A 27,137-nucleotide genomic window follows, 5' to 3' on the forward strand; every position below is an offset into this window, starting at 1 on the left:
CGGAAGCATTCTTCCACAAACTTTTCGCAATCACTGTGGTGGAAACTTTTTGTGGGCGGCGGCAACTCTGGAGGCCAAGCACATGTAAACAAAAATTATCAACAGCTGATAGGGCCAACTGCTATTGTTTACAAACTAAAGATTATCAGAAGGGTGGGTTTTGGGAAAACACCTTTGGAAATGAGAGAGCTTCCCATTTTCATCTCAGTTATCCGAATTTTTCGCGCCTGCGCTCAGCTCTTTTTGTCAGATTTGGCTGCTGCGCTCTAGAAAGTCAGAATCCCATTGATTTTTATCCAGATTCCCGAAGTAGAGTTCTTAATCCGCACCCAAACTGACGGCTCCAGTTCAAGACGGAAAGTTCGGAAAGAAAATTCCCTGAAAAATCAGTGAAAACTAAGAAAATATTCATAAAGCAATAGCTAAAATTAAGAAAAGCTTGAGATAAGGTGAAGTGTGCTGTTTTTAAGAGGTTTTGCCTGGATTAAAGGCCTCATTTTTGTGTCTACAGTTTTGGGGCGTGGGCCAGCCAAATCCCAAAGCGAAAAAATACAAATTAGCCATGTCCCTGGAGTAAGTGAAAAGAGTGGAAAAATCATGGAGTCTTCCTGTAAATCCTGGCTGTTGTGCAGCATCCTGGTGCTTGTGGCCATTTCGTTGGGTACGTATTTTGGGCTACGAACGACCTGAAGACTGCCACGCCCCCTTTCGGGCAAGGGCCGTTATGTAATCGTAAAGGAAAGAAAACCAAGTGAAGGCCTAAAAACTCTGTTAACTCTGCTAACCGTTTCTTAGTCCCCGAAAAACGAAAACTATCTCTCTATTTCTCTTCTCCTTAGCTAGCTTACGATTTTACAGCAATGATTTGATTTTTTTCTTAAATTTACGCTTTGCGCTGGCAGCGCCGCCTTAACAAGTTCTCCAAGCTCTCATTGTCAACCACCAAGTACCAACTACCACCGGCCCTCCAGCTCCTGGCATCCAACGTTTCGTGTATATAGCTTAGCCACACTACTCCCAAAAGAACAGCAACAACTACCAAATGTACTGGATTTAGTAGCTATATAGCAAATAGACCAGCAACAACAACCGCCACACAAATCTCGACTTGCGATTGCCCGAGAAAATGAGTCTTGGAGAATCTGTCAAAGCGTCGCTGCTGCAGCGCTGCAAAACAAAAAAAAAAAAGAACCGAAAATTATAACCGAATCACAACTGCGCTAGTCATCAAAACTCTTTGTAAACTATTTATATATATATATATAATCTGGAATCTCAAGTAGAACTCCTCATAGCACACCTCGCACCCTGTTAAGTGCCGCCCCACAGATTAGATCTTTTGGCATAGCTATATCTTCTATCTCTATATAGATTCACTAAACATTAGCTTAGCTTTAGCTATCTCTCTCTCTTGCTCTCTCTTTCTCTCCCGCTCTCCGACTCTATATCCATTGCTCGACAACTGTAAACTTCTGTACCCGAACCGAACTATCAAACTATACGTCCAGTACACCTGCATACTTGTCTTACTCTATGAATATTTTACAAACAATATATAATATTCCCCAGCTATAATCGCTTTTGTAATTAACCTTTCTCCAGAGTCCCCTCTGCATTTCTCTCGCTCGCTCTCTCTCTTTGACTCTCTATCTCTCTGTCTCTGTCCACCCCCCAAAATAAATATTAAAAACCCCTGACTGTGTATCTACGAAAAGCGTGGTAGCCAAGGTCCTTGAGGGACCCGCAGGATGGGTGGTGGCACATTACATCCCGAACGACCACGGCAACCGAAATGAACAGCAACCAAAAGAAACAGAAAATGCAAATCATACGAAAATGCAACGAACCGAACCAACAATGCATATATATATATACGTGTATATAAAGATTTCTGTATCAACTGCCGAATCTTAATTCATACTCCTTCTCTTCTGAGCAGTCCAAGAAGTAACGAAAAGAAAAGCAAATAGAAATTGTAGTCGAAGTTCGCATAGACAGAACCCCCCATTCAGGATTAGACATTATTTGCTAAAGAAGAATTAAATATATTAGTGCATTCACTCACCCGCATACCACCATACACACACACACACACACAGATTTGCTTAGTATCATCATCATATGTACCCACCCCAAAAAATCATATCGTTCACCTAGCGCAAAGTGCAACTCCAAAAACGAGTTTCGAAAGTCACGCACCCATACAGTAGCAGAAGTTCGTGCTCCATATATGAGGCACACACACACGCACACACAAAGGGACGCGAACACACACTCGAAGAACAAGGATAACCCGGTCACACACACAAGCGGCCGAGAGTGTGGGCCCCAGCATCCCTGCGCTTTCGAAGAGCTCTCTCTTCTCCTCTCTCGAAGGACACCGCGTGGAGCTTTCCCGGATAAAGTTCGCTCAGCTGTCAAAAGGCGAGGAAAACAACAGGCACTATAGCCATCTCAGTCCCACGTAGAATATATAAGCAGAAACTCCCGTTAGGTTCCTAGATATCCCTGATCGGGCGCCACTTAAATGTTGCACTTTGTGAAGCACAAGTTACTGACTAGCTAGCTGTATAACCATGTTACCATAGTACTTTTTACGAGTCGGGACTCTAGGACTGTAAGAATCACTAGGCACTTGCATTAAACCATCCACTATGTGGGGGGTGGGGGTTGGAAGGACCTCTTTCCCTGCTCATAGTTCTTGTTTAACGGAAGTGCCTTCCATGCGGCGTATACTCAACGTAGGCCAGAACAACAGCAACAACATCAACAGTGCCACTTCGCACACCACCTCCACCACCAATACAGACAACCACCACCTGCACCACCAAAAACAGCAAAAACAGAAATATATACCACAATCGAGCGGTTCTCATGTGTCGTCCATTTTTGTTTAACTTTTCCCATCAAAATTCTAAAATGATGCTGATGCTGAAGACGAAGAATCGGTTTAAAAAGTCTGAAAACGCCTCTGTCCTATCTGCCTATCTCTCTCAGTCTCTGTCTTCTACTCTTCCTCTCTCTCTCTCGCTCTGTCTAAGTCTATCTGTCTATAAGCTAAATCATCCCAAAAACCCATTCAAAAATGAAAAAACAACAAGCAAAACTTAAACAATGAATACAACAACTTTGCTCATCCGTTCGTTTCTTTGTTTCTCTGTATTTTCTTTCATTACTTTTGTGTCTCTGTGTGCCCGCCATTTTGTTCTGATTAAACCTAAATCCCGCCTCCGAATCCCTATATGTGTGCGTACTCTCTTCCGTTGTTTTGCGTTCGCTTCCGTTTCCGTTGTGTTTTTTAGTCAGTGCATCCGAAGATGAAGAGCGCTTGGTGCGTGACCTCTTTCGAGGCTACAATAAACTCATACGACCCGTACAGAATATGACACAAAAAGTTGGAGTAAGATTTGGTTTGGCGTTCGTACAGCTAATCAATGTCGTAAGTGTTCTCAAAATTAAATTTGTCAAGCAAAAAAAAAAAACCTGAATAATAATAAGATTATGCTAATATAAAAAAACAAAACTCATAACTAACTTTCGTAGAGTGTAAATGTGTTTTCGAGTTCTGTTCCTAACAAATTCTTCAGTTTCGTTGCTGTCATAATCGTCCATCTGAAAAAAAGCCATAAAACACCCACACACTCGCCCATTAACAGTCAGCAACACCCACACACTCACATGCACTGGCTGCTCCCCCGGCCACGCCCCCTCAGACTGACGAGGGGCGGGAGGAGGGGCGCATTCAACGTTTCAGTTTCGGTTATGCTTTGTAAATAATTACGTACACGTTGTCTTGACTTTGTATGTTTGTAGTGAACTTGATGCTAGAAAATCAAATACGAAATACAAATACTAACCCTAAACAATTAAGATTAAACAAGCAAAACAAACTAACCAACTAACTAACTAACTAACTAAAGTAAAGCCACATGCGAAATAATGTCTTAACTACCTTCCCACCCGCTCTCTCTCTCGATTTCTCGATTGTGTACGCCAAAATTCGATTCGATTTCGATTCGTTTCGAATCTCAAATGAAAATCGTACCCGTACTTCGTACCGTTCTCTATCACACCACCAACCAACCAAACCACCAACCAACCAAACCACCAACAAACCAACCACCAAACCACCACCATCTGATCACAATCAAAACCGAAAAAAAACAAACGAATTCCCGAAAAACAAAACCGAAAATCGAAAACCGATCAAGAATGAGAAAAATCAAATTATGAAATCAAACGTTTGGTTACGTTTGGTTTGGTACGACTACCAGCTGCAGTGGGATGAGGCCGACTACGGCGGCATCGGGGTGTTGCGTCTGCCCCCCGACAAGGTTTGGAAGCCGGACATTGTGCTCTTCAATAAGTGAGTAAATGGCCATTTTCTAGCTAACCCATCAACTCCAACTCTGTACACTAACCAAGACAAATAGATAATGAAACTAGTAGGCGAAAGTCGGAGCTTTCCTCGCAGTCATTCAATTGGCAGCCCATATTAATATCTCATCTTTCCGTCGACAGTGCCGATGGCAACTACGAGGTGCGCTACAAGTCCAACGTGCTGATCTATCCCACGGGAGAGGTCCTGTGGGTTCCTCCGGCCATTTACCAGAGCTCCTGCACCATCGATGTGACCTACTTCCCCTTCGATCAGCAGACCTGTATCATGAAGTTCGGATCGTGGACCTTTAATGGAGATCAGGTCTCATTGGCGCTCTATAATAATAAGAATTTTGTGGATCTGTCGGATTACTGGAAGTCCGGCACCTGGGACATTATAGAGGTGCCCGCCTATCTGAACGTCTACGAGGGCGATAGCAACCACCCCACGGAGACTGACATCACGTTCTACATCATCATCCGGCGAAAGACTCTCTTCTACACTGTGAATTTAATTCTGCCCACGGTGCTGATTTCCTTCCTCTGCGTCTTGGTATTTTACCTGCCAGCCGAGGCCGGCGAAAAGGTAAGATAGAGCTATTCCATCGGTCATTAAGTCTGCTTTATTGAGGGTCACATCTGGTCAGGGGTGGGGTCATGTCAAAAATACACTTGAATAATATTTAAATATTCTTAATCCACCTAGAGTTCGTCAAACGACTAATTTCCATCTATTTAATGATCGTAGTATACCCCCAAACATTAATTAACTAAACTTCAACATCTGGCTCTTGATTTAATTAAATCCAGTAAACAACATGATTGTTGTTTTCGTTTCGCCATTGTGATTAAGATTTTAAAAATATCTAAATAAACTTGGTAAATCTGTTTCACTTGAAAAAGAAACATGGATAGAACGGATTTATTCCAAAACTTGTAATGGGCAGCAGGGCGACCCATTTATTTTCAGTGTAGGGCAGGTTTCGGCTATTACCGATCCGCTAATAACGATTTGTGTCCCCAGGTTACGCTCGGAATTAGCATTTTGCTGTCACTGGTTGTGTTCCTGTTGCTGGTGTCGAAGATTCTGCCACCGACGTCGCTGGTGCTGCCACTGATCGCCAAATATTTGCTGTTCACCTTCATCATGAACACTGTTTCCATCCTGGTGACCGTGATCATCATCAACTGGAACTTCCGGGGGCCGCGCACCCACCGCATGCCCATGTACATCCGCTCCATCTTCCTGCACTACCTGCCCGCCTTCCTCTTCATGAAGCGCCCTCGGAAGACCCGCCTGCGCTGGATGATGGAGATGCCCGGAATGAGCATGCCCGCCCATCCCCATCCCTCCTACGGCTCGCCCGCGGAGCTGCCCAAGCATATCAGCGCCATCGGCGGCAAGCAATCCAAGATGGAGGTCATGGAGTTGTCCGACCTGCATCACCCCAACTGCAAGATCAACCGCAAGGTTAACAGCGGCGGGGAACTTGGCCTGGGTGACGGTTGTCGCCGGGAGAGCGAGTCCTCCGACTCCATCCTGCTCTCTCCGGAGGCCAGCAAGGCCACCGAGGCGGTGGAGTTCATTGCCGAGCACTTGCGGAACGAGGATCTGTACATTCAGGTTGGAGTAATAAAAATATTAACTTAATATTTAACTGTTTCCCCCTAAAACTTTACAGACCCGCGAAGATTGGAAGTACGTGGCCATGGTGATCGATCGCTTGCAGCTATACATCTTCTTCATTGTGACCACGGCCGGAACGGTGGGCATTCTGATGGATGCTCCGCATATTTTCGAGTACGTGGATCAGGATCGCATCATCGAGATTTACAGGGGAAAGTAAGCGAGTGAGGACTTGGAGCAGCCGGGGGCTGATTGAAATGGTTAACAGCATTGCAAACGCAACAATAATAAGCAAACGAGGTATTGAGACAGAGGAAAACAATGAAAATTGCAACAATTAATGCGGATTTTTAGATTTTAATAATTAATGAACACTAAACGATACTTGCTTGAGCAGAATTAACACCTAAAATAACTAACTAATATTAACTTTTTGGTAAACACACGAATTGGAACACAGAACACACACTAAGCAGTCGTCGAGTAAAACAAATACGCAAATAACTCACCAGCAACAAATGTTAAACAAATAAATCAAAACACAGAAAATCAACCTAGTGGAATTGTGAGTAAATTTATAATTTTTAAAACGAACTTAGCTAATATGGACATCTAGAATGAAGTTTAGTTTAAGAGCAATAAATAGCGAGCAAACGTTTCCCAAATAATTTGTTATGTTGTGCCAGGAACTTAATCATAAGTAATCGCAGTTTTACGCATGAGATTTAAGAATGGAATACATCCCGAATCAATTTGTAAATGCTTCTCACACGATCGCAGCTAGCAAAAAGATCGACTTAATCGTAGGCTCCGAAGATCCGGAGACCCGGAGCCTACATGAAACCAATAAAAATGCAAAGTTAATTAAGCGCACCCGTCTATTAATTTCATTGCTACATCGCGCATACGCCGCGTGTTACGCGCCTGGACACTTGGCTTATTAACAAATTATTATGGGCATAATGTTTTATTGACCAACTGGAGAATGTCGATTTAAATAAGCATCGATTGTTCAAGTCAATAATGTTTATTGTTTAGTGGTAGGGATGGGGAGCCAATTATGTAAGCACGATTCTAACATATCTTGGGCATATGTGTCTTAGAAATAGCTGTTTCTGTTTTGCAGTCGTATATTCGCACATTAATCATCCGCCCACGTAGCCACTTGGTGTGAATTCTGTCGGATCCCATCAAACCTAATTGGCCAAACACATAAACATGGTCAGAAATTTCCCCATTTGGTTCCTGGTTGGAGCACTCACACGGAGTTCGGGGGAACTAAAGACAAAAAACTAACTAGTACGCGCTGTTATTGACTTACAATCGCCGCTGATCAACAGATACAGATATAGATACAGTATCTCTGTCCTCACCTGTGGCTATATGGCTACATCAAAGGTTGCAGCATCACGACGACGACCAAGATGATGACGATGATGACGACTTAGCTCGGCTGAGCGGCGATTGAGGCAAAACTCGTACTCGGCTGACTCAAAACTTCGGCATCTAACTGAGCGAGCTCCGAGCTTAGCCAACTTAGGGGCTGCTCTGGGCCAGGCCGGTATAAATGCGCCAAGGGAGAACATTTGGGCATCATTCGATTTCTGATTTTGCAACGAAGACGTCGGCTCAAAGGCCCCCTGGAAAAGTAATCTCGAGTGCGGTTCGTCTGCGAAACCGGTAATAGTTCGATTCGCTGTGTGTGTTGTGTTGTTAGGAAAACTCGGAAAAACCGCGCTCATTTAGCATCGAGTAGAAATGGTGAGTTCGTTGGCTGAGGAAACAAGCCGCCGGTTTCATCTCAATTGTCTTGTAGCGCTGTTTTCTGCCTCTGGTGGCCCTGCTCTTGGCAGCGGGTGTCCACGCGGATGTCTCCCACCTGGACACAGATCTCCAGGAGGATGGCTACCATTACAAGCAGCCGTCGGTGCCTTTTCCGCCTCCGGGATCGGGAAATGGCATTGAGGATTCGGGCATAGGCCCAGGACCTTCTCCCTCGGCGCCGGCGCCGTCCTATGGACCCCCGCAGACGCGTCCTCCTCCTCCTCCTCCACCACAGCCGACTCCACCAGCTCCTCGTCCTTCCTATGGACCTCCTCAGACTCAGCCACCACGCCCTCCACCACAGCCAACTCCATCGGCTCCTGCTCCACCACCTCCATCCTATGGCCCTCCGCAGACGCCCCCACCACGTCCTCCACCGCAGCCAACTCCCACGGCTCCTTCTCCACCACCATCTTATGGACCGCCGCAGACACCACCACCTCGTCCCCCACCGCAGCCAACTCCTTCGGCTCCAGCTCCATCCTATGGACCTCCCCAACCTCAGCCACCGGCACCACAGCCACCATCGCCACAGCCTGGGCCTGAGTACCTGCCTCCGGATCAGCCAAAGCCACGTCCAACGCCATCGCGTCCTCAGCCGCCTCCACCACCACCACCTAGGCCCCAGACAACTCCAGGCTACGGACCACCACCGCCACCACCTCCGCCTAAGCCACAGCCTACTCCAGGATACGGCCCTCCTCCACCACCACCTCCACCAAGGCCCCAGCCCACTCCAGGATATGGACCACCACCAGGACCTGGACCCGCTCCGCCGGCACCACAGCCGCCAAGACCACAGCCGCCACGCCCTCAGCCACCACGGCCACAGCCAGGATCTGAGTACTTGCCGCCTCCTGGAGAGAATGAGGTCACCCCGTCTCAACCGCAGCCAACTGCACCAGTGCCGGAATACGGACCACCACAATCCTCACCGCCTGCACCTCCCGCTGCACCCACATACCAGCCACGCCCACCAGCACCACCAGCGCCTGCACCAGGACCTACTTATCAGCCACGCCCTCCAGCACCACCAGCGCCTGCACCAGGACCTACTTATCAGCCACGCCCCCCGAGTCCTCCTGCACCACCTGCACCAACATATCAGCCACAACCTCCTGCACCACCTGCACCTGCTCCAGGACCCACCTATCAGCCACGTCCTCCAGCACCACCGGCACCAACTCCGGAGTACGGACCACCACCCCCCACCAGTGGTGGCGATGAGGCGGGCTCCCTGGGACCCGATGGCTACAATTACAATAAGCCTGCCAAACCCTTTACCTTCTAAAAAAGTACTCAATACCACTGTCCTGTGAATCACCATTGGAGCCAGTTGCCCCGCCACTCAAATCTTTTTCCAAATAAAAACAAATTTCAAAAGCCAAAGTCAAAGCTGGATATGTCAATCACTCGGGGGATTCGCTGGTGGGTCAATGTTTCAGCTTTAAAAACGGCCTTCTGGGCCGTCAGGCAGATGGCCTAGTCGAAATACCAGTGGTTCAAGTGCAGTCCCCATGCACCACCCAGTGGTACAATGTGTGGTGGCCAGTTGGTAGGTCAAATCAATCAAAAACCTGGGGGCGCCATAAATCAGAGGCGGAAATTCCGAGAGCGTCAAGCAGCCGTGAACGTTCTCAGGCCGGCTTTGTTTGCAAAATCTATAAACCCATAACGACCATAAATATATATATATATATATATAGATTTAGGTAGATGTCGATGAGAGCCCATAATGATTGCAACTGGCATAGCCACAGACATTGCATCCATACATGGGGCACTCAAGGTGCCGGCGGAGCCAAAATAAATATGAGCGAGTCGATCAATGATCGATCTGAGCCGGCGATCCACCGATCGACGACTCAATTCCCACCGGCTGTCGTCGGTCGGTTAGTCAGTCGCCAGGTTCATCAGTCATTTAGTCAATATGCCAGTTGGCTTAGTCAATAAATTGAGTTAGCCGTGGCAACTTCATTAGGTTGCCCAAAAATAAAGATAAACAAGAAACAAAAACTGCAACTGCAACTGCAAGTGCGGTTGTGCAACGATTTTCCAATAGGGATTTTTTTCTTTTTTGTTTTCCGAGGGGGGGTTGCCGGCGAGTACTTTGCCACTAATTACATAAGCACCTACAAAACGGCCTTCAATTTCGCTGGACACGGGGGCGCCCTAAGCCTCACTCACCCAGCTCGATCTGAGCCATTTGATTAACGTCTTAACGAGCGGCTTGGGTGTGATTTATGTTGTCAGGCATCAGCCTTAGCATCAGATCTGCAGCTGCACTTAGACTTAACTTTTTGCGTGATTTATGATTACAGCACGGCACTTGAAAAGATTGGGCATGACAAGAGATTCGGCACGCATTGTTTGCCTTGCTTCGATAATTGCAGCAATCCAAATGGATCCAAATCCCAAACTAGGCCCCAAAAGAAGTTCATGCGAGTCACCTGGTGACCCTAGCTAATTTCTGCCACTCCGATGACGATTCTAATTCCCTCCGATTCCATCCGGATGTAAATTTCCCAAACAAGCAATTAATATTCAGATGCCTCCGTCAGGCGAACACGCAAATGTAAATGCGAGTATATAAATATTAAATCATTCTAAATATGAAAGCGGCAAAAATATATATTATTAATGCCTGAGGGCGAAATTCTTAACAGCCAGCTTCTTCATCGTTCATCTCAAATTTCCAATTAATTCTTCAAAAATTATTCCGACAGCGGCTAATCGAAAATATTAATGGACATATTATAATTATGACTTAATGGACATACAATAAAGTCATCAACTGATTTATGCCCGTGCCGTGGAGGTAAAGTCGAAGAAACAGCACCTGTTCTTCGCTTAGCGCCAAAAAATATTGCGCATACGCAACGTGGTCCGTTTTTGCGTTGCTTTACGTTGGCCCCTCATGTAAATCAATCACCAGCGAAATTGCCCTTGGCACAGTTTCCGTCGGTTTTTTTTTTTCTATTCTTCACCCGATTGCTGCTTTTTGCTGTCTTGGCTCATAACTGTTCAATTGTAAAACGGCAACGCACCCAAACGTCTTCAAACATTGCGTACAATGATTTGTGTAGACGGAACGAGTCAAGAAATATGAATCAAGCCGTCAGCAGTGCCCGAGTTCAGCTAGCAAAAACCAGCTATGAAAACCACTCACGCATGAAGCCAGCTCTCAGTTTGCACAATCATGCCTACATAGAAAATTATTTTCAGCCTTAAGTTCGACTTTAAAATTCTGTAATAAACTACCAAAGCCGAGCTTAATTTACTAAGGAATATATTGCCTACTTTTCAACTGGTTCTTATAATAAACTGAGCTTTATATAAGTTTATCTTGAGTCTTAAGCTTCCTAATTGATTAATCATAAGCTTTTTATTGGTGTTGATGGAGTCTTTTGCAGTCATTTTGTGAGTCAATTATAATCATAAATGCCTGCTAATTAAATATTAAAAATAACTTTACGACGATTTTATTTGAGGGACTTTGTTAAGGCTGCTTAATTGCTATTAATGATGGCTGAAGAATAGCTGAAGCCCTAGAAAAGTTTTTACACAAATATTAAAAACGTCTAGTAAAAAAGGAAAAATACTTTTCCTTGCAATATTAAGCCAATTTCTTGGAATGTTCGAAAGTCTACTACCTTACTGGCTATAGCACCTTTTCTATTTTAAAATTTATTTATTTAGAGCTAAGTGCTTATTCTCGTTTTTTTTTTAAAGTCTTATAACTAGTTATAAATCGAAGTTAACCCCAAACCTCGATTACCACAATGTCTTTCCTATTTTTAGCCGAATTAGCTATTTTCAAGATTTCAATTCATTCATTTAAATATCGGCAATCAGCATACACCTCGATTAGAAACTGATGTCTTAATCTACGGCTCAGCAAGCGAAATTCAGCGTAATCCATTTGTTTTAACAACTTCCTTATCCAATTGACCGATATTACCCACACGTTCCATCCCATTTAAAAACCACTGACCTACGTATGAAGTCTCATGCTTGTATCGCATTAACAGTAAATTAATCAATTGCTAATAGATGTTTAACAACTGTTAACCTTCCCGGCGAGCATTCAAGTGGTTGCGAATTAATCACGAATCCCACAGACTGCGGCGATTTATGATTAAACGCTGCGATTCTTGAGCGTGAACAAAATCGTTTAGCAGTCGAAAATTGGCAATTATTCGCTTGGCCGTTCCAGAAGAAGTCAGTTCATCATTCGGCTCGTGGCTAAAAAATATTGTATAAAAAATATTAAAATAAGAGATTGACTTAGCCTTTGTTAAGGATGATTGCCTGTGTAAGCTTGAGATTTCCAACAAACGCTGTGGGCGCCAGTGATTAGCATAATACCAAGGCACTGGCAACACATTTTGTGCGCTCTATTAAATTTTAATTATAAAACGAACAAAACGCCAACATTAATCAAAAGATGCAGAAAAGAGCGACAAGCTCGATGCGGTCTAGATCGATCAGATATGAAAATTCATTCATTCAGATGGTGTGGTGAAGATTTAAGCCCCAGAGGGCGGCTTTGTCACGCAAATTTGGTTTATGCCGCTTCTGAATGTTCAACCAAAAAAGTCTCGTCGTCTTGGCGACTTGGCCAGCGTGAAGCAATTAACGGCAAAAATATATGTGTAGTCTGGGCCATTCAGTCATGTGGGTCGTTGTCTTGAGCACTGACAGCACTTGTCAAACCAATCCATAATGGATGTCAAAACAGCAGCAACATCGCTGGCCACAATGGATCTCCAAAGGCTGGCTAAGAAATGCAAATGCAGAGTCAACAAAGATAAAAACCGAATCCGATTGAAAAGGCAAAACGACTCATAGCAGTTAATCCACTGCTTACAATCTCTTTACAAATTTCAACCTTGGCCTTACACACACAAAGCGCAGCAAACGGCATCCGATTTGAAACAATGTCATAGCAGTTAGTCAAATCATCAAAAACACAAGACACATCCATATGCCTTTTGTGTCTGATGGATACAGATGGCCAGATGATCCGTTGACTCACAACAGATACAGATGCCAGAACTTTACACAACTCGGCAGACAGAGCGGCGGCCAAAAAGAACCTCCATCATCATCATCATCATCCACGCCATGTGCCGCATGGAGATAATCATTCGAAACCGAAAAAAAAGAACCCCAAAACGGGTTCTTCTAATAGCCATTAAGCTATCGTCTCACTCTCAAATGCGACCATAATAATCAGCATTTGCATTTGTGCAAATTGGATAGAATGGCTTAAACTTATAGTTATAAACATTTAAATCGAGCACCTCTCTTTGGGCTTTTGCCGAGCTAGAACTGGTTGCTGGACTTCGTGTCAGGGTGGGTTTGTCACAGAACTAGATCGGCATGAATGAAATCAATCGCATCGATCGCTTTGATCTATCACATTAGCCTTTTTTAAGCTTAGTGCCGGTTTTATTGGGTGCAATTACTCAGAATTCAAGTTCACTGCCAGCCGATTACAGCACAATCCCAGGGTATTCTTGGGTATGCTCATTGGGGAAGTGTATAAAACTCCATAAATGTCTGTTTTATGTTAGATTTTTGCTTATCTGGATTGCCATATTTACGCTCTACTAATGAAACTTTGAATCTGACCTTAATTCTTGAGTTATAGCCAACCAGTTTCGAATGCAGACCAAATTTAATGCCTATTAGCATATATTGGGTTATATTTGTTTTGATAAATCAAACCCAGTTCATTCTCATATTGTGTTTGAATTAATTGTTCTTTAACTAACTGATAAATAATAATTGTATTTTAATAATACCAATAGTTCATGTTAACGAATATATTAGACAAAAAAGGTATTCATAATAGTTCGAGTATGTACCAAAATTGAAAATTTGGTGACAATTAGTCAATTTAATTATACAAATTAGCCACTACGCTTGCATGAGCTTCAAAGTTCAAAATGATAGTTCACATGTCTGAGTTTGCGGCACGAGCCGGCCAAAAAGGTGCCAAAGTGGCTAAATTGGTAAGGTTCACAGCCACCGAAGTCGAGATATCGCTGATGCTTTTTGCCCCTCCGGCGGCATCGATTTCATTGTTTGCTGTTGTTGCGAAACAAATTATAGGGGGATATAATAAAAAACTTATTATTAAGTTAAACAATGATTAGATGAAGCTCTTTGTGGCCATTCTCATTCTCAAATCGCTTTTCGATTCTCGTGACCATTTGGCTTTTATTTTATGTCGATTCTGACTAATTTCAATAATTAATTAATGCTTCCCATTAAATGTTAACGTTCTTCTTCGGCGGCTTTCACTGTGCGCGTGTCCCAGACCGTCAGTCTACGAGTGGCAATCGATTGGAACCAGAATTATCTACGGAGAATCTACCCTGGCCGGGTAAACATTAAACAAGTCGAAACACCTGCAAAACAGGCAACTTGTTTGCCATTCCAGAGAGTTCTTCGTTTTTGGAATCAAAGACAGACTAACTGTAGGTCAAGTGACTGATCGACGTTAATTGGTAGAAAACATTTGTTCACTCAAATGCAGAGGCGGAAACGAGACTAAGCATTAGCATTTATGGGCTATTTTAAGACAATTTATTGAGGCGGTTATAAATCTTTCAAGTACCCCAAATATTTTGAGGTGGTGCAATAAATATTTCTGGGCCTAGATCATCATTACTACCCTACGAAGAGGTAACTCAACTTTGTGGATCTCTGTGTATTACGTTTGTATATATATTTCTTGACAAGAGTATGCCAATGTTTTCAATTGACTTTTCAGCATGATATATTTGCCATGCTTCAGTTGTTGTTTGTTATAATTTTTTGCGTAAAATATTGAATATTCATATTGCCTCTGGTAGACGTCGTGGTGAATGTGCGGAAGCTTTGTTAAATAAAGAATTCCACATACTATTTACGAAGCATTGTGTCTAGAATCGTGATAAAATAAAAACACGGGAAAGGTAGAATGGCTTGAGAATCTTCGTTTCGACAAGGTCAAATTAAAATTGTATTACAGCGCCACACAATGTCTTCTGTTTTAAACTAGCTCTTTTTACTAAGAAAGATGTCAAGACATAAACGAGCCGTTAAAAATGTTTTATTTTCTGTTTATTCACACGCGCATATTCAAATGCTAAACACAACTGGTGACCAGAAAACGAGGCGTGTCTTACCGCAAACAAAATCTCTTGGTAGCAACTGCGGCTATAAAAGACATATTCAAAAAGCACGGGCTGATTTTGGAATCCTTATCAGGTGACTAAAATCGCTGTAAACACACCCAGCCAGAAATCGAACGCCTATGAAATCTGTGTTTCTTTAACCCCGGTCGCACAACAGGTCGCATGCTTGATATGTATGAACGTTTAGAGCAAAACAAAACGAATGTGGAGAGGCACGTGAAATTGACTGGATTCTGGCTATAGGCAGGCATAGGGTAATAAATTTCAAAAATCTTCGATTACCGGCATTTAGCCAAAAAAACTCCTATGGCGGCTCATGGCTTTTGATTCACTTGGCGCGATATCTGGTTCCTGTATGCAAATTGGGCAAAAGTAGTCACCTTGTTTCCGTACACACAAGACACGATGATGGAAAGATCAAAAACATATTTTAAGGGGATATTTATTTTATATTGGCATTAACATAAATAAGAGTCAAGAGTCCGTTAATATAAATGTTATCACGAAGCAGACAGCTGCACTATATCGAAATCGATCGTTTGCCGCATAAATCTGCCCCGCCCTTGTCATTGATTTACGAATCTATTGACTTATAACCGTAGGTAGAACGATGCTTTTTAGACGCAAATGACACATTTTGCAAGTCAAATCGCTGACTCAATAGACAATGGCCGCAAATGGCATAAGCAGCCAATAATGAATGTTTCGCGGGAGATCAAATTTATGAATTTGAAACCTAAGATGCCAGCGGACCAAAGCATTATTAATTACATTTTAAATTTCCTAATAACCGTAAAAACACACGATAAATTGTTGCTTGGTGTTTATTATTTTGGGTAGATTATGAAAAATGCTGCATAAAACTTGTATGTTTCATCTTTGGCCGTTGACAAATATTCCATCAATCAATGCAAGTGAAAGGCAGCAAAAATGATGTCACATGATGGGGTCAGAACCATTTTAAAGTGGGCTTATAGCCATAGTTATATTCATGGTAACATCTTTACAAAGCCCGTTGGTATCTGAGTCGAAAATGGTTTAACAATTTCCTGTGTTAGAGCCACTTAATCTTTTCAGGACGGCCTTGATATCAAACAAATCATTTTTATTGGCACTGCATCTATGGCTCAAGTGGCTTCATTCACTTGACGGTGGCAGGTGAATGTATTTCCCCACACACACGCATGAGAAACGGAAATGATGTATGACCAAAAGCCGTTAAATTTGCTTATTGTTGCCACTAAGGTCAAGTGAAGATACAAACAATCATGCCAGCAGTCAATCCAATGAATGAAAGAGGGGGCTACCAGGTCGGCAGGCAGATGGGCAAGCAATCTACAAATTGACATGGTAAAGTCAAGTTTTGCCTTATTGAAAACATAATCAGTACGTTTTGTATCCAAGCTTGGGCTATCAGTTCGATGACTAATCTTTCCCTTGGATAAACTCTGGCATGATTTTAGCATACTGGAATAGAGCCACTTCAATATGAAAATATTATTCTAACAAAATATTATGCAAATTATTTCAAGCAGGAGACAAAATGAAAGACTTAGGAAACAAACTTTAATTGAGGCACGCGCTGTGGAGAGACAAACGGCGTTAAAATCAGAGTACATACACTGATACAAATTAAGTTAAGAAAATTGTATTTGATTTAAATGAAAATTGTATTTCCTCTTCTCGAACATTAGTTAAAAATTAACTGTGTGAAAAAATTCGTATTGGCTATTTTCAAAACAAAAAACTTAGGCAACGAACATAGTCAAGAATCGCTCCATTTTTTAAATCAGCTGTTTTTAACATTTACTTCACCACATTTTCAACAGTGTAGATCTCTGATATTGTGGGCCTTTTTATTTGTGCGTCATGACTCGTGACGACATTTAAGTGATTGTCCGAAGGGTCCCGGCAGCACCTCACAGCCCGTCGGCATCTCCAGCATCCTCTTCTAGTCGCCGATTCTTCTCAATTCGATTCGTTTCATTTAATTTAAATTTTGATTTGAATTGCCTCTGCTGCCGTTGTTGCTTTTGGTGCTGAACGGTGCCGCTTCTGCTGTTAAGATTTTGTTTTTGCCTTATTTATAACGCGCTGTGCGGTTTGTGTCTCATCGGGTTTTGGTTTTTGGCGGTCGCCGTCGCTCTGCCCAGACTCTCTTAGACCCACGTAGCGAACTGAACCGAACCGGACGGACTGAACGGGCGATATAGTATAAATTTCATACCCACTGACCAGCTCATCATCATTTGTGCTTTGAACTTCTTAAGTGTAAATTGCTCGTTCGCTTCTGCTCGAGAAAATTTCGTGAAACGCCAAAACCTAAACCAACAAAAATGGTATGTGATCCTTGCAACAAGGACAACGAATCGTAGTGATATGCTGCTGTTTCAACCAGGATAAAACCGCAAAAACAAAAGACCAAGTGAAACGTGATATAGAACTACTCAAATCAGAAACCCAAAAATAACTCTCACCACAAGTGCCAACCAACCCGGACTCAAGTGCTCTAAACGACTTCATCAACGCGCTGTCCCGTTTCGAGTGCTCCTCGGGACTTGATTCACTTCACACCCGTGCCGGAGCCACGCACATAATTATGCTTCAGAATGTTCTTAAAATAACAATCTCACACATTGGCAGATTTTTCAATTTCTGTTAATTTGTACATATCAGATTTTGACTTAATCTGACCTCATTCATATGGGATGTTAATATTAAAAAGTGACGTTAGTCAAATTGTTATTTTCTTAAAACAAATTTAGATGGATGGGCAAGTCTTAGACTTATTGCAGTCAAGGATATAGTCATTCAAGCAAAGAACTAGGTAGCAGAATTAATGGTAAATATTCTTCTCTTTTTTTTGCAGAAATTCTTTTTGCTATTGGCTTTAGCCCTTGTGGGCATTGCTGCTGGAGCTCAGCTGCCTGACTCCGCCACCCAGGGACCCAATCCTCAGGATATTGCCACTCCGGAGCCGGAGTACATTGATATCGACGAACCTGCACCGGTGGCTGCCGCCCCTGCTCCTCGTCCTGTGGCCGCTGCTCCCCGTCCCGTCTTCGCCGCCCCCGCTCCCCTCGCTCGACCAGTTGCTCGTCCAGTGGCTCGCCCCGTGGTTGTGGCCCAATCCTTCGTCCAGCAGCCCGTGCAGCAGCAGATTGTCCAGAGGGCTCAATACGTGGCGCCGGTGGCTCAGCAGGTGGTGTTGCCGCAGCAGCAGCTGGTGGGTCACACCTACAACAGCAGGGCTGGATACCAGTACCGCCGTCCAGTCTATGTAAGACGTTTCTATCGCCTGCGCCGCTACTAAGAGGACGCAGCTAGCTCTTAACTATATTTAATATGTGCTCGACAACCCCAGTAATTCCTCCTATTTTGTCGTTTCTCTTCCTTCTCCTCCACTCCTCACCTGCCTGAATCAACTCTCTACGCACCAATCTTCAACTCAAAAACCAATCAAAATCAAAACCCAAACCGAATCAAGCATTAACAATTACCTAAATCAACACACACATTACCACGCACTGATCCACACTATCAAACTGTCCAACTATCAAAATATCGTATTATAACTATCCTAATCCTAGAACGAAACCATCAAAGAAACGACCAACAAGAACAAGCCAAGATCAAAAGCATAAAGAGCGAAGTACAAAGAGACAAATGATGTTCTAAAGACAAAGATCGAAAAACGAAGTATTCAGTTATTGTTGAATTGCCCAGTAAAGTACGAATAAATAAACGTAAATTATTTGTAAAAATGATAAACAAATTTTTGGTTCAACTATTTCATTCATCTGCCAAGGCCAATCAAACTGGTCGGAAAAAACGGGGGAAGAGTATCAGGTTTTAATTATATTATTCACAGCTCATCAAGGCACAATAAAGTGTGTCGAAATTGTACAAAGATTCGTTCTCGATTTGATGAGTACCCCCCATCGGCATCATCGTTGTTGGTTCCTCATTAATCATGGAATGCCATGAGGAAAATGTACTTGCCATCTAATATGGACATTTGCATACGGAAGCTGCGTATCTGAGCACTTTGGGGTCGACTTATTACCAAGTGGCTGGGAAACAATTTCTGTGTTGCGTGGTGTTGGCACTCATTAAGACTACACTGGGCTTAAGTGGTGCGGCTTATTCGGCTAATTAGGGAGAATTATTTATGCAGCTTCTTGCACGACTCTTGACGGGTCGTAAACCGAAACTAGCCGCAGCTTAAACAAATAGAAATACATAAATCTACTAGATTACTTTCAAAATACATTAAATTTAACCGGTTTAAGCATCTTCTGAACCTGCCAAGTTGTCCCAAAAATACACTCAAACGACCACTGGCCACATAGTCAAATCAGAAGTGTAAACAATCCGATTTAAAAGCCATAGTCTGTCCGGGTGGTCAGCTTTTGAGACAATGTACTATTGATTGATGGATTGATTGTCAATTTGATTGCCTTGCCTCAGCTTCTATTCAGGGGCATTAACAGTCACTTTTGTCAGTGAACTATGACAAACTGGGTCTTGATCCATCCATTCCATTCCACTTCACTCCACTCAACTCCTTTGTATGCCAGTGGTGACAGGCGGGAAATTCATCATCGAAGGCGCTTCCGTCTTGGCTGGGATTTCTATTTATTCCCTGGGTCAATATGGCAATTATAAATCGTTATGGCCTAATGACTGGCTGTTGATTACACGGACTTACACACCCATATTGCAACTTGATTTTGCGATAGTCATTTGTACCCGGACCTTGCTCACTATATTTTTAATTTATAGATACATTGAAGTACTTTCTTTCACAACGATTATAATTCAATGTCTTGTGTATTTGATTGGTTAAAGGATTTTCTTCTCAAAAGTGTTAAAAATCAAAACTGTTATACTCTCATGTTTAAATGCATACAATGAGGCAGCACTACAAACTAAGTTGCGTTTAGATACTTTGCCCAAAAATAGGCTACATTAATCAAGTAGAGTAGTAAACAAAATTCAAACAAATTCATTTTGCTGAAACCATAATGTATTAGCCCAACATATCCTGTATATATTAATATGAAATTTTATATGTACATACGTCTTAATAACTAATAACAATTAATTTTTATTTTGAAACCAAAAGTTTTCGGCTGTTTAAAAGAAGTCAGTGCACTTAATACATACCGCTTGAATAAAGGCAAATTACTTTTATTAATGATTTTGTAATCTGAATATCGTGTAGGTCAGTTTTAATAACCATTTTAAATTACATTTGATTTATCATTTTCTGTTCGTGTTAATGGACTTATTTATATGTTATTTATTTGTTAATTGACTGCTCGAACAAGATTGCCAGCATTATATTTATCATACGCACAGTATGCACATGCAAACCCGAAATATTAATGTAGTTATGATCCACGTCTAGGTCTAGAATGATCCGATATAAGCTAACTTCCAATTAGCATTTTGTCTATAATGCATCAGCAAAATGATCGTGCCAAAAAATAAGGAAACAAATAGTTGGTTTCATTAGTGGCGAATAAGAAACAGGCTAGACCGCCTGGTCGAGTGGGGTCATCAGTTTTTCGGTTTTGCTTTCTAAATTCAATGATTTGACAGATAATTTATGGGCCATGTTTATTTAAACGGCGCTACTAAGAGCAACAACCGTAGATAAAACTCTTAAGTAAATCATTGTTGGGCGTTCAACCAAAGATAAACGTAATAATCTAATTAATTTGCATTTGCTGACAGAAAGAAGCGGGTGGCTATAAGGGAGAACGGGTTCCCAGCCATTAGATCATGAAGTTCATTTGCATAAGAGCAATTCATTTTGTCAACAAACATTCCACGAGCATCTTCTCCATTGATGGCAGCACCGAAAAAAATGTTTAACTTCCTGATCGCATTAATTTCACTTTCGCATCATTGTGGGCGGATTAAAAAAAATGAAATAATTCCAATGGTCGGGGGCGTATCTTCACACCTCTTAAACAATGCCAGCGATTGTCTCGCGCAATTAAGGTGGTATCATAAATTATAAGAATGTCGTTTATTGAAGCTCAGCCACAATTCGACCCATAAAACTAGAGCTTATCGCCGTTATGGCTGCTAAGTTCAATTACTCAAAGCTGGGTTTTGTTTGGGGTGTCAATAAATCAAGCCGGAATTGGCCATAGAGTATTACTCAGTGTAGTTCCCAAAATAACCACAACTGGATTGTCCATGAATGAAACTGTTCTGCCTCGGTCGTAGATATATTTTTAGCACTCCCGAGGCAATTATGCTGTCTATATCGTGGCACTTGAGCCGAGTTCGTGGTTTTGGCCTCTCTTGCGATAGGATTTTCCCTCCTCGAGTTCAAGATCAGAACAGGATATACATATAACACGCTTGGGAAAATACTTTTTCGCAGTGCTAAGCTTTATTTCGTTTTTAGTGCAGGCTGAGCTAGGTAAACAATAAATAACTACAGGTAAATACACGTCACACTCAAAGACAACAAATAAAAAATGGCTGAGGATGATGGCTATTTAGAAGAGAAACGGCTGAGCTGGCGGATCGTAGTGGTATCCATCGTCATGGGACTCCACGATCTCCTGGGGTGGCAGATAGGTGTTTACGGGTTCCTCCAGAGGAGCGGCGTAAGATGGGATCGGGATCTTGAAGGTGGGCACCACAGCTGGTGCGACGTAACGGGGCTGCTCCACCACAGGTGCAGGTGGCAGATAAGCGGGCTTGGGTGGGTTGACCTTGACAACCGGTGGTGGAGGTGGCACATAGGCAGGCTTGGGTGGGTTGACCTTGACAACCGGTGGTGGAGGAGGCAGATAGGCGGGCTTGGGTGGGTTGACCTTGACAACCGGTGGTGGAGGAGGCAGATAGGCGGGCTTGGGTGGGTTGACCTTGACAACCGGTGGTGGAGGAGGCAGATAGGCGGGCTTGGGGGTCCTGACAACCGGGATCTCAGGTTTCACGGTCGCTGGTGGCAAGTAAACTGGAGGAGGCAGGGTCACAGGAGCCACACGAACGGTCACTGGTTCAGGGGGCAGATAAGCCGGAGCCGGAGTGGGCAGTTCAAAGGGGATGCTCGGTGGGTCATAGTTGTAGCCAGGATGATCGTGGTGATCATGGTGATCAAGACCGAACAAATGCGAGACATCAGCGGCTACCAGAGCCAAGCTGCAAACAGCTAGGATAAGGACTTTCTGAAATATACAATAAAATCAATTTAAGACGCTGAGCTATTATCCTTGGAGAGTAAGCACAAACCATTTTTCTGGTGGAACGTTCTTGGTGCGACGACGGCCTCTACCAAAGTGATACAGTTTCCGGCAAGTGCTTCTTTATTTATACAGTTAGAGAACCTGAACCTGAATCAGTGGTCGCTATAAAGCGATCGCGTCACGTTATTACCTCTGGCCAACGCCGACGCCGCGAGAGACGATCTGGCTGCGATCCGTCTATATCCAAATGGCCCGGTTGTCAGCTAAGCGGCGTTTAGGGGTCTCGCCCCTTTGGCAGCCGGTATTGGGAATTGGCATTCAATTTTTATTAAATCTCTTAATTCGAAGTCATCTCGTTGCGTTGGCTTTTGTTTTTTGGCCCGGCCAGGGAGCTCTTTATGGCTGGGAGCCATAAACGTGTTGGGTTTTACGATCACCGCTGCGTTTGCCAAGTATTTAAAATAGTTTTTGGTTAGGCAATTATCGGGATAAATAGTTAATCGTACTTTTGGAGTTGTTAGACTATTTACTTCGTATGCTCTCTTATGTCTTAGTCATCATTGACTACCAAATACCTAAGAAATAAATAACATTATTGATAACTCACTATCAGGTTTGAAATAAACTTATGAATGATAAATGAAGTGTACCATCCGATTAATGTAATGCTTAAAAATTTAAACTTTAACCCTTTTTAAAAGAGCATACTGAATTCGTTAGGGGTTTAATTATTTAATTCAGTCCAATCTTTTCAAGGCACCTTTGAAAGACTTGCCCCATCTCTGGGCAACATTGAAAGAGGTCAACTGTCGCCCCATTGCCGATGGCTGCAAGTGGCGATTAGCGATTTCGGTTCGGTTTGAACCTTTCTGTAACCGACACCGATCAATCCCTATATATATTCAAACCAAAACTAACATCATTTTTCATCCAAAAAGACAGTAATTATAGACACTGCAGGTGATGATCGAGCTGAACTAAAGCTAAAACCGAAGCCGTTTGGCTATTTCGGTTGATTGGCCGCAATTAGATTTGGGGGTCAGATTGAAATCCACATGGATCCCTTGGGGGCTGGGTGACAGCAATTTGGGTTCGATATTTTTGACCTTGAGGATGGGGAAAGAGTGCGAGTGGTGTAATAGTGACTACTCCATTTTTTGTTGTTGTTTAAAATGCTTTTAATTTGTACAGCTTAAAACTAGATGCAGTGCTTGTGGTTTTTTTTTCGGTGGTTGATTATCCTAGTGCCTGAAACGGCGAAGTGGAGGCTTGTAGTGGTAACCAGGCTCGGCGTCGTGGATTGGACTTGGGGCAGGACCCAAGGGCAGTGCGTAGGATGGAATCGGGATGTGGAAATCTACCTCCGGCTGGGGTGGCAGATATTTTGGTTCGGGCTTAGGAGGCAGATACTTCTCGACGGGCTCGGAAGGTGGCAGGTACTTAGTCTCCGGCTCGGCAGGAGGAAGGTACAGCTTCTTGGGAGCCACTGGTGGGGGTGGAGGTGGTGGTGGCAGACTGGGTGCAACCTTGGGTGGCAGATACCTTGCCACTGGAGCAGGTGGCAGGTACTTCACCTCAGGCGTCGGAGGAGGAAGATACTTGGACTCTGGTGGACTGGGAGGCAGATAGGTGGGCTTGGGCGCCACAACTGGAGGTGGTGGTGGAGGAGGCAGGCTGGGAGCGACCTTGGGTGGCAGATACTTAGCCACCGGTTCGGGGGGCAGGTACTTCACTTCGGGCTTTGAGGGAGGCAGATAAGTTGCCTTCGGCGGTGGAGGTGGTGGCGGTGGCAGGGAAACCTTGGGAGGCAGGTACTTCTGGCGAGGTTTCTCTGGAGGTCCATAGCTATATCCGCTAGGGATATCGAACTTGGCCTCTTGATGATGATGATGGTGGTGATCCGGCTGATAGTGCAGATCAATGTGCAGATCATGATGATCATGTGACGAGGGAGAATGGTGGTGGGAATGGACATCATAGTGGTGGTGATCATGATCGTGATCGTGATCATGGTGGTGATGGTGATCATGACCGTGATCGTGGTAACCTCCTCCGTACAGGTGGGATACGTCTGCCAGAGTGCAGACGGCAAAGCCTGCCAGAGCCACAAGGATCAGCATGGGTTTCTGTAAAATAACCATCTGTTAGGTCATCTTTGTTAGGGAATATGCCGCTACTGTTTACCATTTCCTTCAAGAGATAATCCACCGATCGAGATGATGTTGCTGCCGTTTGATGACAGCAGGTAGTAATGTCAATAACGTCGATGGTCACCGCTTTTATACAAAGATCGCGGCTTCCTCGGCCGGCTGGCTCTTTGGTTTTCTTCACACTTTTCTTAGTTTTCATGAACTTGAGGTCGGCCAATTATCGGCGTGTGTTATCTCCCTCTACCCCAAAACAATTAATGCGATTTCGACCAAATTAGCTCTGCACAACAAAGCAGCTCATGAATATGCAGCGGATGCGACGAAATCCCAGACAATTGACGGTGATTGACTCGGCCATCTGCACCACTTTTGCCCCATCCCAATAAATATTGGGGAGATACCGATGCTAATGGGGTTAACAAAACAGCGTTTATTGAGATGGCTTTAACCTTATATAAACCTAAGTCTAGTGGAACGATTCAAAACAAAACTAATCCGGGGAAATCTTCCATGTTCAGTTCGATGGCGATTTTGCTCAGAAGGTGAACTCTTGGGCGGGCACATCGTAGTGGTAACCCGGTTCCGGTTGTGGTGGTGGGGGTGGTAGGTACGTGGGCACCGGTGTGGGTGCAGGTGTCGTAGTGGTTGTAGTGGTGGTGGTGGTAGTGGTACGCGGTGGTGGTGGTGGGGGAGGAAGGTAGGTGGGAGCAGGAGTGGGAGCGGGAGTGGTTGTCGTGGTAGTGGTAGTGGGTGGTGGGGGAGGCAGGTAGGTAGGAGCGGGAGTAGGAGCAGGAGTGGTTGTGGTGGTGGTAGTAGTTGTGGTTGTGGGCGGAGGAGGAGGTAGGTAAGTGGGCACTGGTTTGGGTGGCAGATAAGTCGGTGGTGGTGGCGGTGGTGGCTCCGTCGTCGTGGTAATCACAAATGGTATCTCCGGCTTGGGGTAGTCATAGCCATAGCCATGCTCATGATGCTCCTCCAGGAGTTCCAGCGGCAAATGCGAAACATCTCCGGCTGCGAAAGCCAGCAGGCAGGTGGCCAAAATGAATAGCTTCTGAAATAGGTAAGAAATCGTTAAATTCAGATTGCTTCGCAGATCTACAACTGACCACACTCACCATCTCCCTTATGATATGTCTGACACCTTGAGCTCTTAAACCACAAATGATTGAGCGTTTGCATCCACGTCGGTTTATTTATAGTCAAAATTCTAAAACAGATCGATACTGTCCATGGCGCTCTAGAGGCCAATTATTATCATTTAAATCGATATAACACCGCTAGCCCCACGGCATTCTTTGTATCGGTAAATGTATCTGTATCTGTAGCGCTCTCCGCAGCCATGTTTATATGAATGATTAGCGCCACAATAGTGCTCCGAAGTTGACAGAGGAGCAGCGTCAACATCGCCAACATTGTTTTCGGAACCATTATGCCTACATGGGGACCTACTGAGCCGTTTTTCATCAACGTCGTCACTTGGGTTTTCATTGTTACGATGTTAAAGGTAAGACCAAACTTCCGACGGAACCTAGGGCACAAAAGCTTAACACACAGAGAAATAGTAATAGATTCAACAAAATTCTGATATTTTGAATCTATTTTAAATAAATAATCAGCGAATACTTGCATTCTGAAAGGGGTTGCTCCAGAAAAATGTATAAATAGATAATACATATTTTAAATGTTAATTCATGGTACATTCATACATAAAAGGCACATGCACTTAATGTTATTTAATTTAAGCTAGTTAAGCTAGATTTTCTCTCAGTGCACCTGAAGAGGTAGTTCCGTCGCTGGAAGCGTTGTAAGCGTGCTCTGCTGCCTGTCATAAATCATTTAGACTTCATTTATAATAATTATGGCTCGCGCTGCCTTTTGCAACTCAAGAAGTTTGAGTGGTCAGAGTTTCATGGACAGATGGACAATGAAGCTGTCTGCTGGACATGATCTTGCGGAAGCAATTCAGTTACAGATCAGTCGAGTTGTAGAGCAGAGGCGGAGAAGATGGTAAGGAGCTTAACGGCCACGGAGAACAAGGAAAATGAAGACTATTTTCAAACTAAAATTTTATTTTAATGGTGGTAGTCAGAAGATATTAAAATACTTTTAGAAGTAGACCTACATTTATTGTGAATGAAATTATGAACAAGTCTTGAAATATTTAATTTTATTCTTAAGGAATACTATAATATTATTGTTTGAACAATTTAGACACGGTGTTTACATAACTATAAAACTATTTTAGATAATGTCTGGGTTATTGAGAACTCTCCATTGATTGGAGACCAGCCGCATTAAGTCGCCTAATTAGTTGGATTAGCGTCTTCGATTGTATAAACAAACAGACGATACTGGTCCAGGTTCAACTATCACTTTTATTTGACCGCATGCCAAAAAATTCATGGGTTGTTGAACTGCCCAGTAGAGATCGAACTGATGGATTGTTAAGTGCCGGAATCGGATGGCGTGTGCTGAACCATCCTCGTTTCTGCTCGCCTTTGGCCAAAATGCGAGTAATTTATGCCGATTATGAAATTAATTGTCGTTTTTTATGGGCATTCATCTCAGCGCTGGCTAGGCCTCAGCTATTTTGATCTATCGCAAATCTCTGCGAATTTTGTGATTCCTCAACCGGTTTGGATTAGAAATATTTGGTCGAGCAGAGACATTTTCTGCTTCGCTTTTCATGAATTCACCACTCTAAGCTGTGAATCTCATTCTGAGCCACGTCCAAGGCAATGAGTGCTTGGAA

At 43.5% G+C, this 27,137-nt stretch overlaps 6 protein-coding genes across 7 annotated transcripts; 3 read left to right on the forward strand and 3 right to left on the reverse strand.

Annotated features, from left to right (window-relative positions):
- The first annotated feature begins 288 nt into the window (after nt 1-288).
- LOC6736781 (acetylcholine receptor subunit beta-like 1) lies at nt 289-6,875 on the forward strand. Of its 2 annotated transcripts, XM_016170860.3 has the most exons (7): nt 289-449; nt 512-661; nt 3,303-3,439; nt 4,212-4,366; nt 4,522-4,966; nt 5,405-6,004; nt 6,063-6,875. In XM_016170860.3, the coding sequence occupies exons 2-7, from the start codon at nt 598-600 to the stop codon at nt 6,225-6,227; spliced, it is 1,566 nt and encodes a 521-aa protein (XP_016030421.1). In that variant the 5' UTR covers nt 289-449; nt 512-597; the 3' UTR covers nt 6,228-6,875. The 2 variants fall into 2 exon arrangements, with proteins under 2 accessions (XP_016030421.1, XP_039149999.1); XM_039294065.2 differs by lacking the exons at nt 289-449; nt 512-661 and having other exon boundaries at nt 3,111-4,366.
- Nucleotides 6,876-7,557: 682 nt separating this feature from the next.
- On the forward strand, nt 7,558-9,220 carry LOC27207481 (basic proline-rich protein). Its single transcript, XM_039294066.1, has 2 exons — nt 7,558-7,768; nt 7,824-9,220. The coding sequence occupies exons 1-2, from the start codon at nt 7,766-7,768 to the stop codon at nt 9,120-9,122; spliced, it is 1,302 nt and encodes a 433-aa protein (XP_039150000.1). The 5' UTR covers nt 7,558-7,765; the 3' UTR covers nt 9,123-9,220.
- A 7,895-nt stretch (nt 9,221-17,115) lies between these two features.
- LOC6736782 (induced stolen tip protein TUB8) lies at nt 17,116-18,792 on the forward strand. The gene is made up of 3 exons (XM_016170861.3): nt 17,116-17,360; nt 17,891-18,301; nt 18,612-18,792. Exons 1-3 carry the CDS (start codon nt 17,358-17,360, stop codon nt 18,663-18,665), a joined length of 468 nt encoding a protein of 155 aa, XP_016030423.1. The 5' UTR covers nt 17,116-17,357; the 3' UTR covers nt 18,666-18,792.
- Nucleotides 18,793-21,411: 2,619 nt separating this feature from the next.
- Nucleotides 21,412-22,393, reverse strand: LOC27206251 (extensin). Its single transcript, XM_016170205.3, has 2 exons — nt 22,282-22,393; nt 21,412-22,217 (listed from the first exon to the last, which is right to left on the reverse strand). Exons 1-2 carry the CDS (start codon nt 22,282-22,284, stop codon nt 21,543-21,545), a joined length of 678 nt encoding a protein of 225 aa, XP_016030424.1. The 5' UTR covers nt 22,285-22,393; the 3' UTR covers nt 21,412-21,542.
- Nucleotides 22,394-23,417: 1,024 nt separating this feature from the next.
- Nucleotides 23,418-24,599, reverse strand: LOC6736784 (extensin-1). The gene is made up of 2 exons (XM_016170204.3): nt 24,420-24,599; nt 23,418-24,361 (listed from the first exon to the last, which is right to left on the reverse strand). The coding sequence occupies exons 1-2, from the start codon at nt 24,582-24,584 to the stop codon at nt 23,477-23,479; spliced, it is 1,050 nt and encodes a 349-aa protein (XP_016030425.2). The 5' UTR covers nt 24,585-24,599; the 3' UTR covers nt 23,418-23,476.
- A 196-nt stretch (nt 24,600-24,795) lies between these two features.
- Nucleotides 24,796-25,599, reverse strand: LOC27208896 (extensin). The gene is made up of 2 exons (XM_016184442.2): nt 25,501-25,599; nt 24,796-25,436 (listed from the first exon to the last, which is right to left on the reverse strand). The coding sequence occupies exons 1-2, from the start codon at nt 25,501-25,503 to the stop codon at nt 24,921-24,923; spliced, it is 519 nt and encodes a 172-aa protein (XP_016030427.1). The 5' UTR covers nt 25,504-25,599; the 3' UTR covers nt 24,796-24,920.
- Between the last annotated feature and the right edge of the window lie 1,538 nt (nt 25,600-27,137).

The sequence above is a fragment of the Drosophila simulans genome, chromosome 3L, assembly GCF_016746395.2.
Source record: "Drosophila simulans strain w501 chromosome 3L, Prin_Dsim_3.1, whole genome shotgun sequence".
Taxonomy (NCBI): Eukaryota; Metazoa; Arthropoda; class Insecta; order Diptera; family Drosophilidae; genus Drosophila; species Drosophila simulans.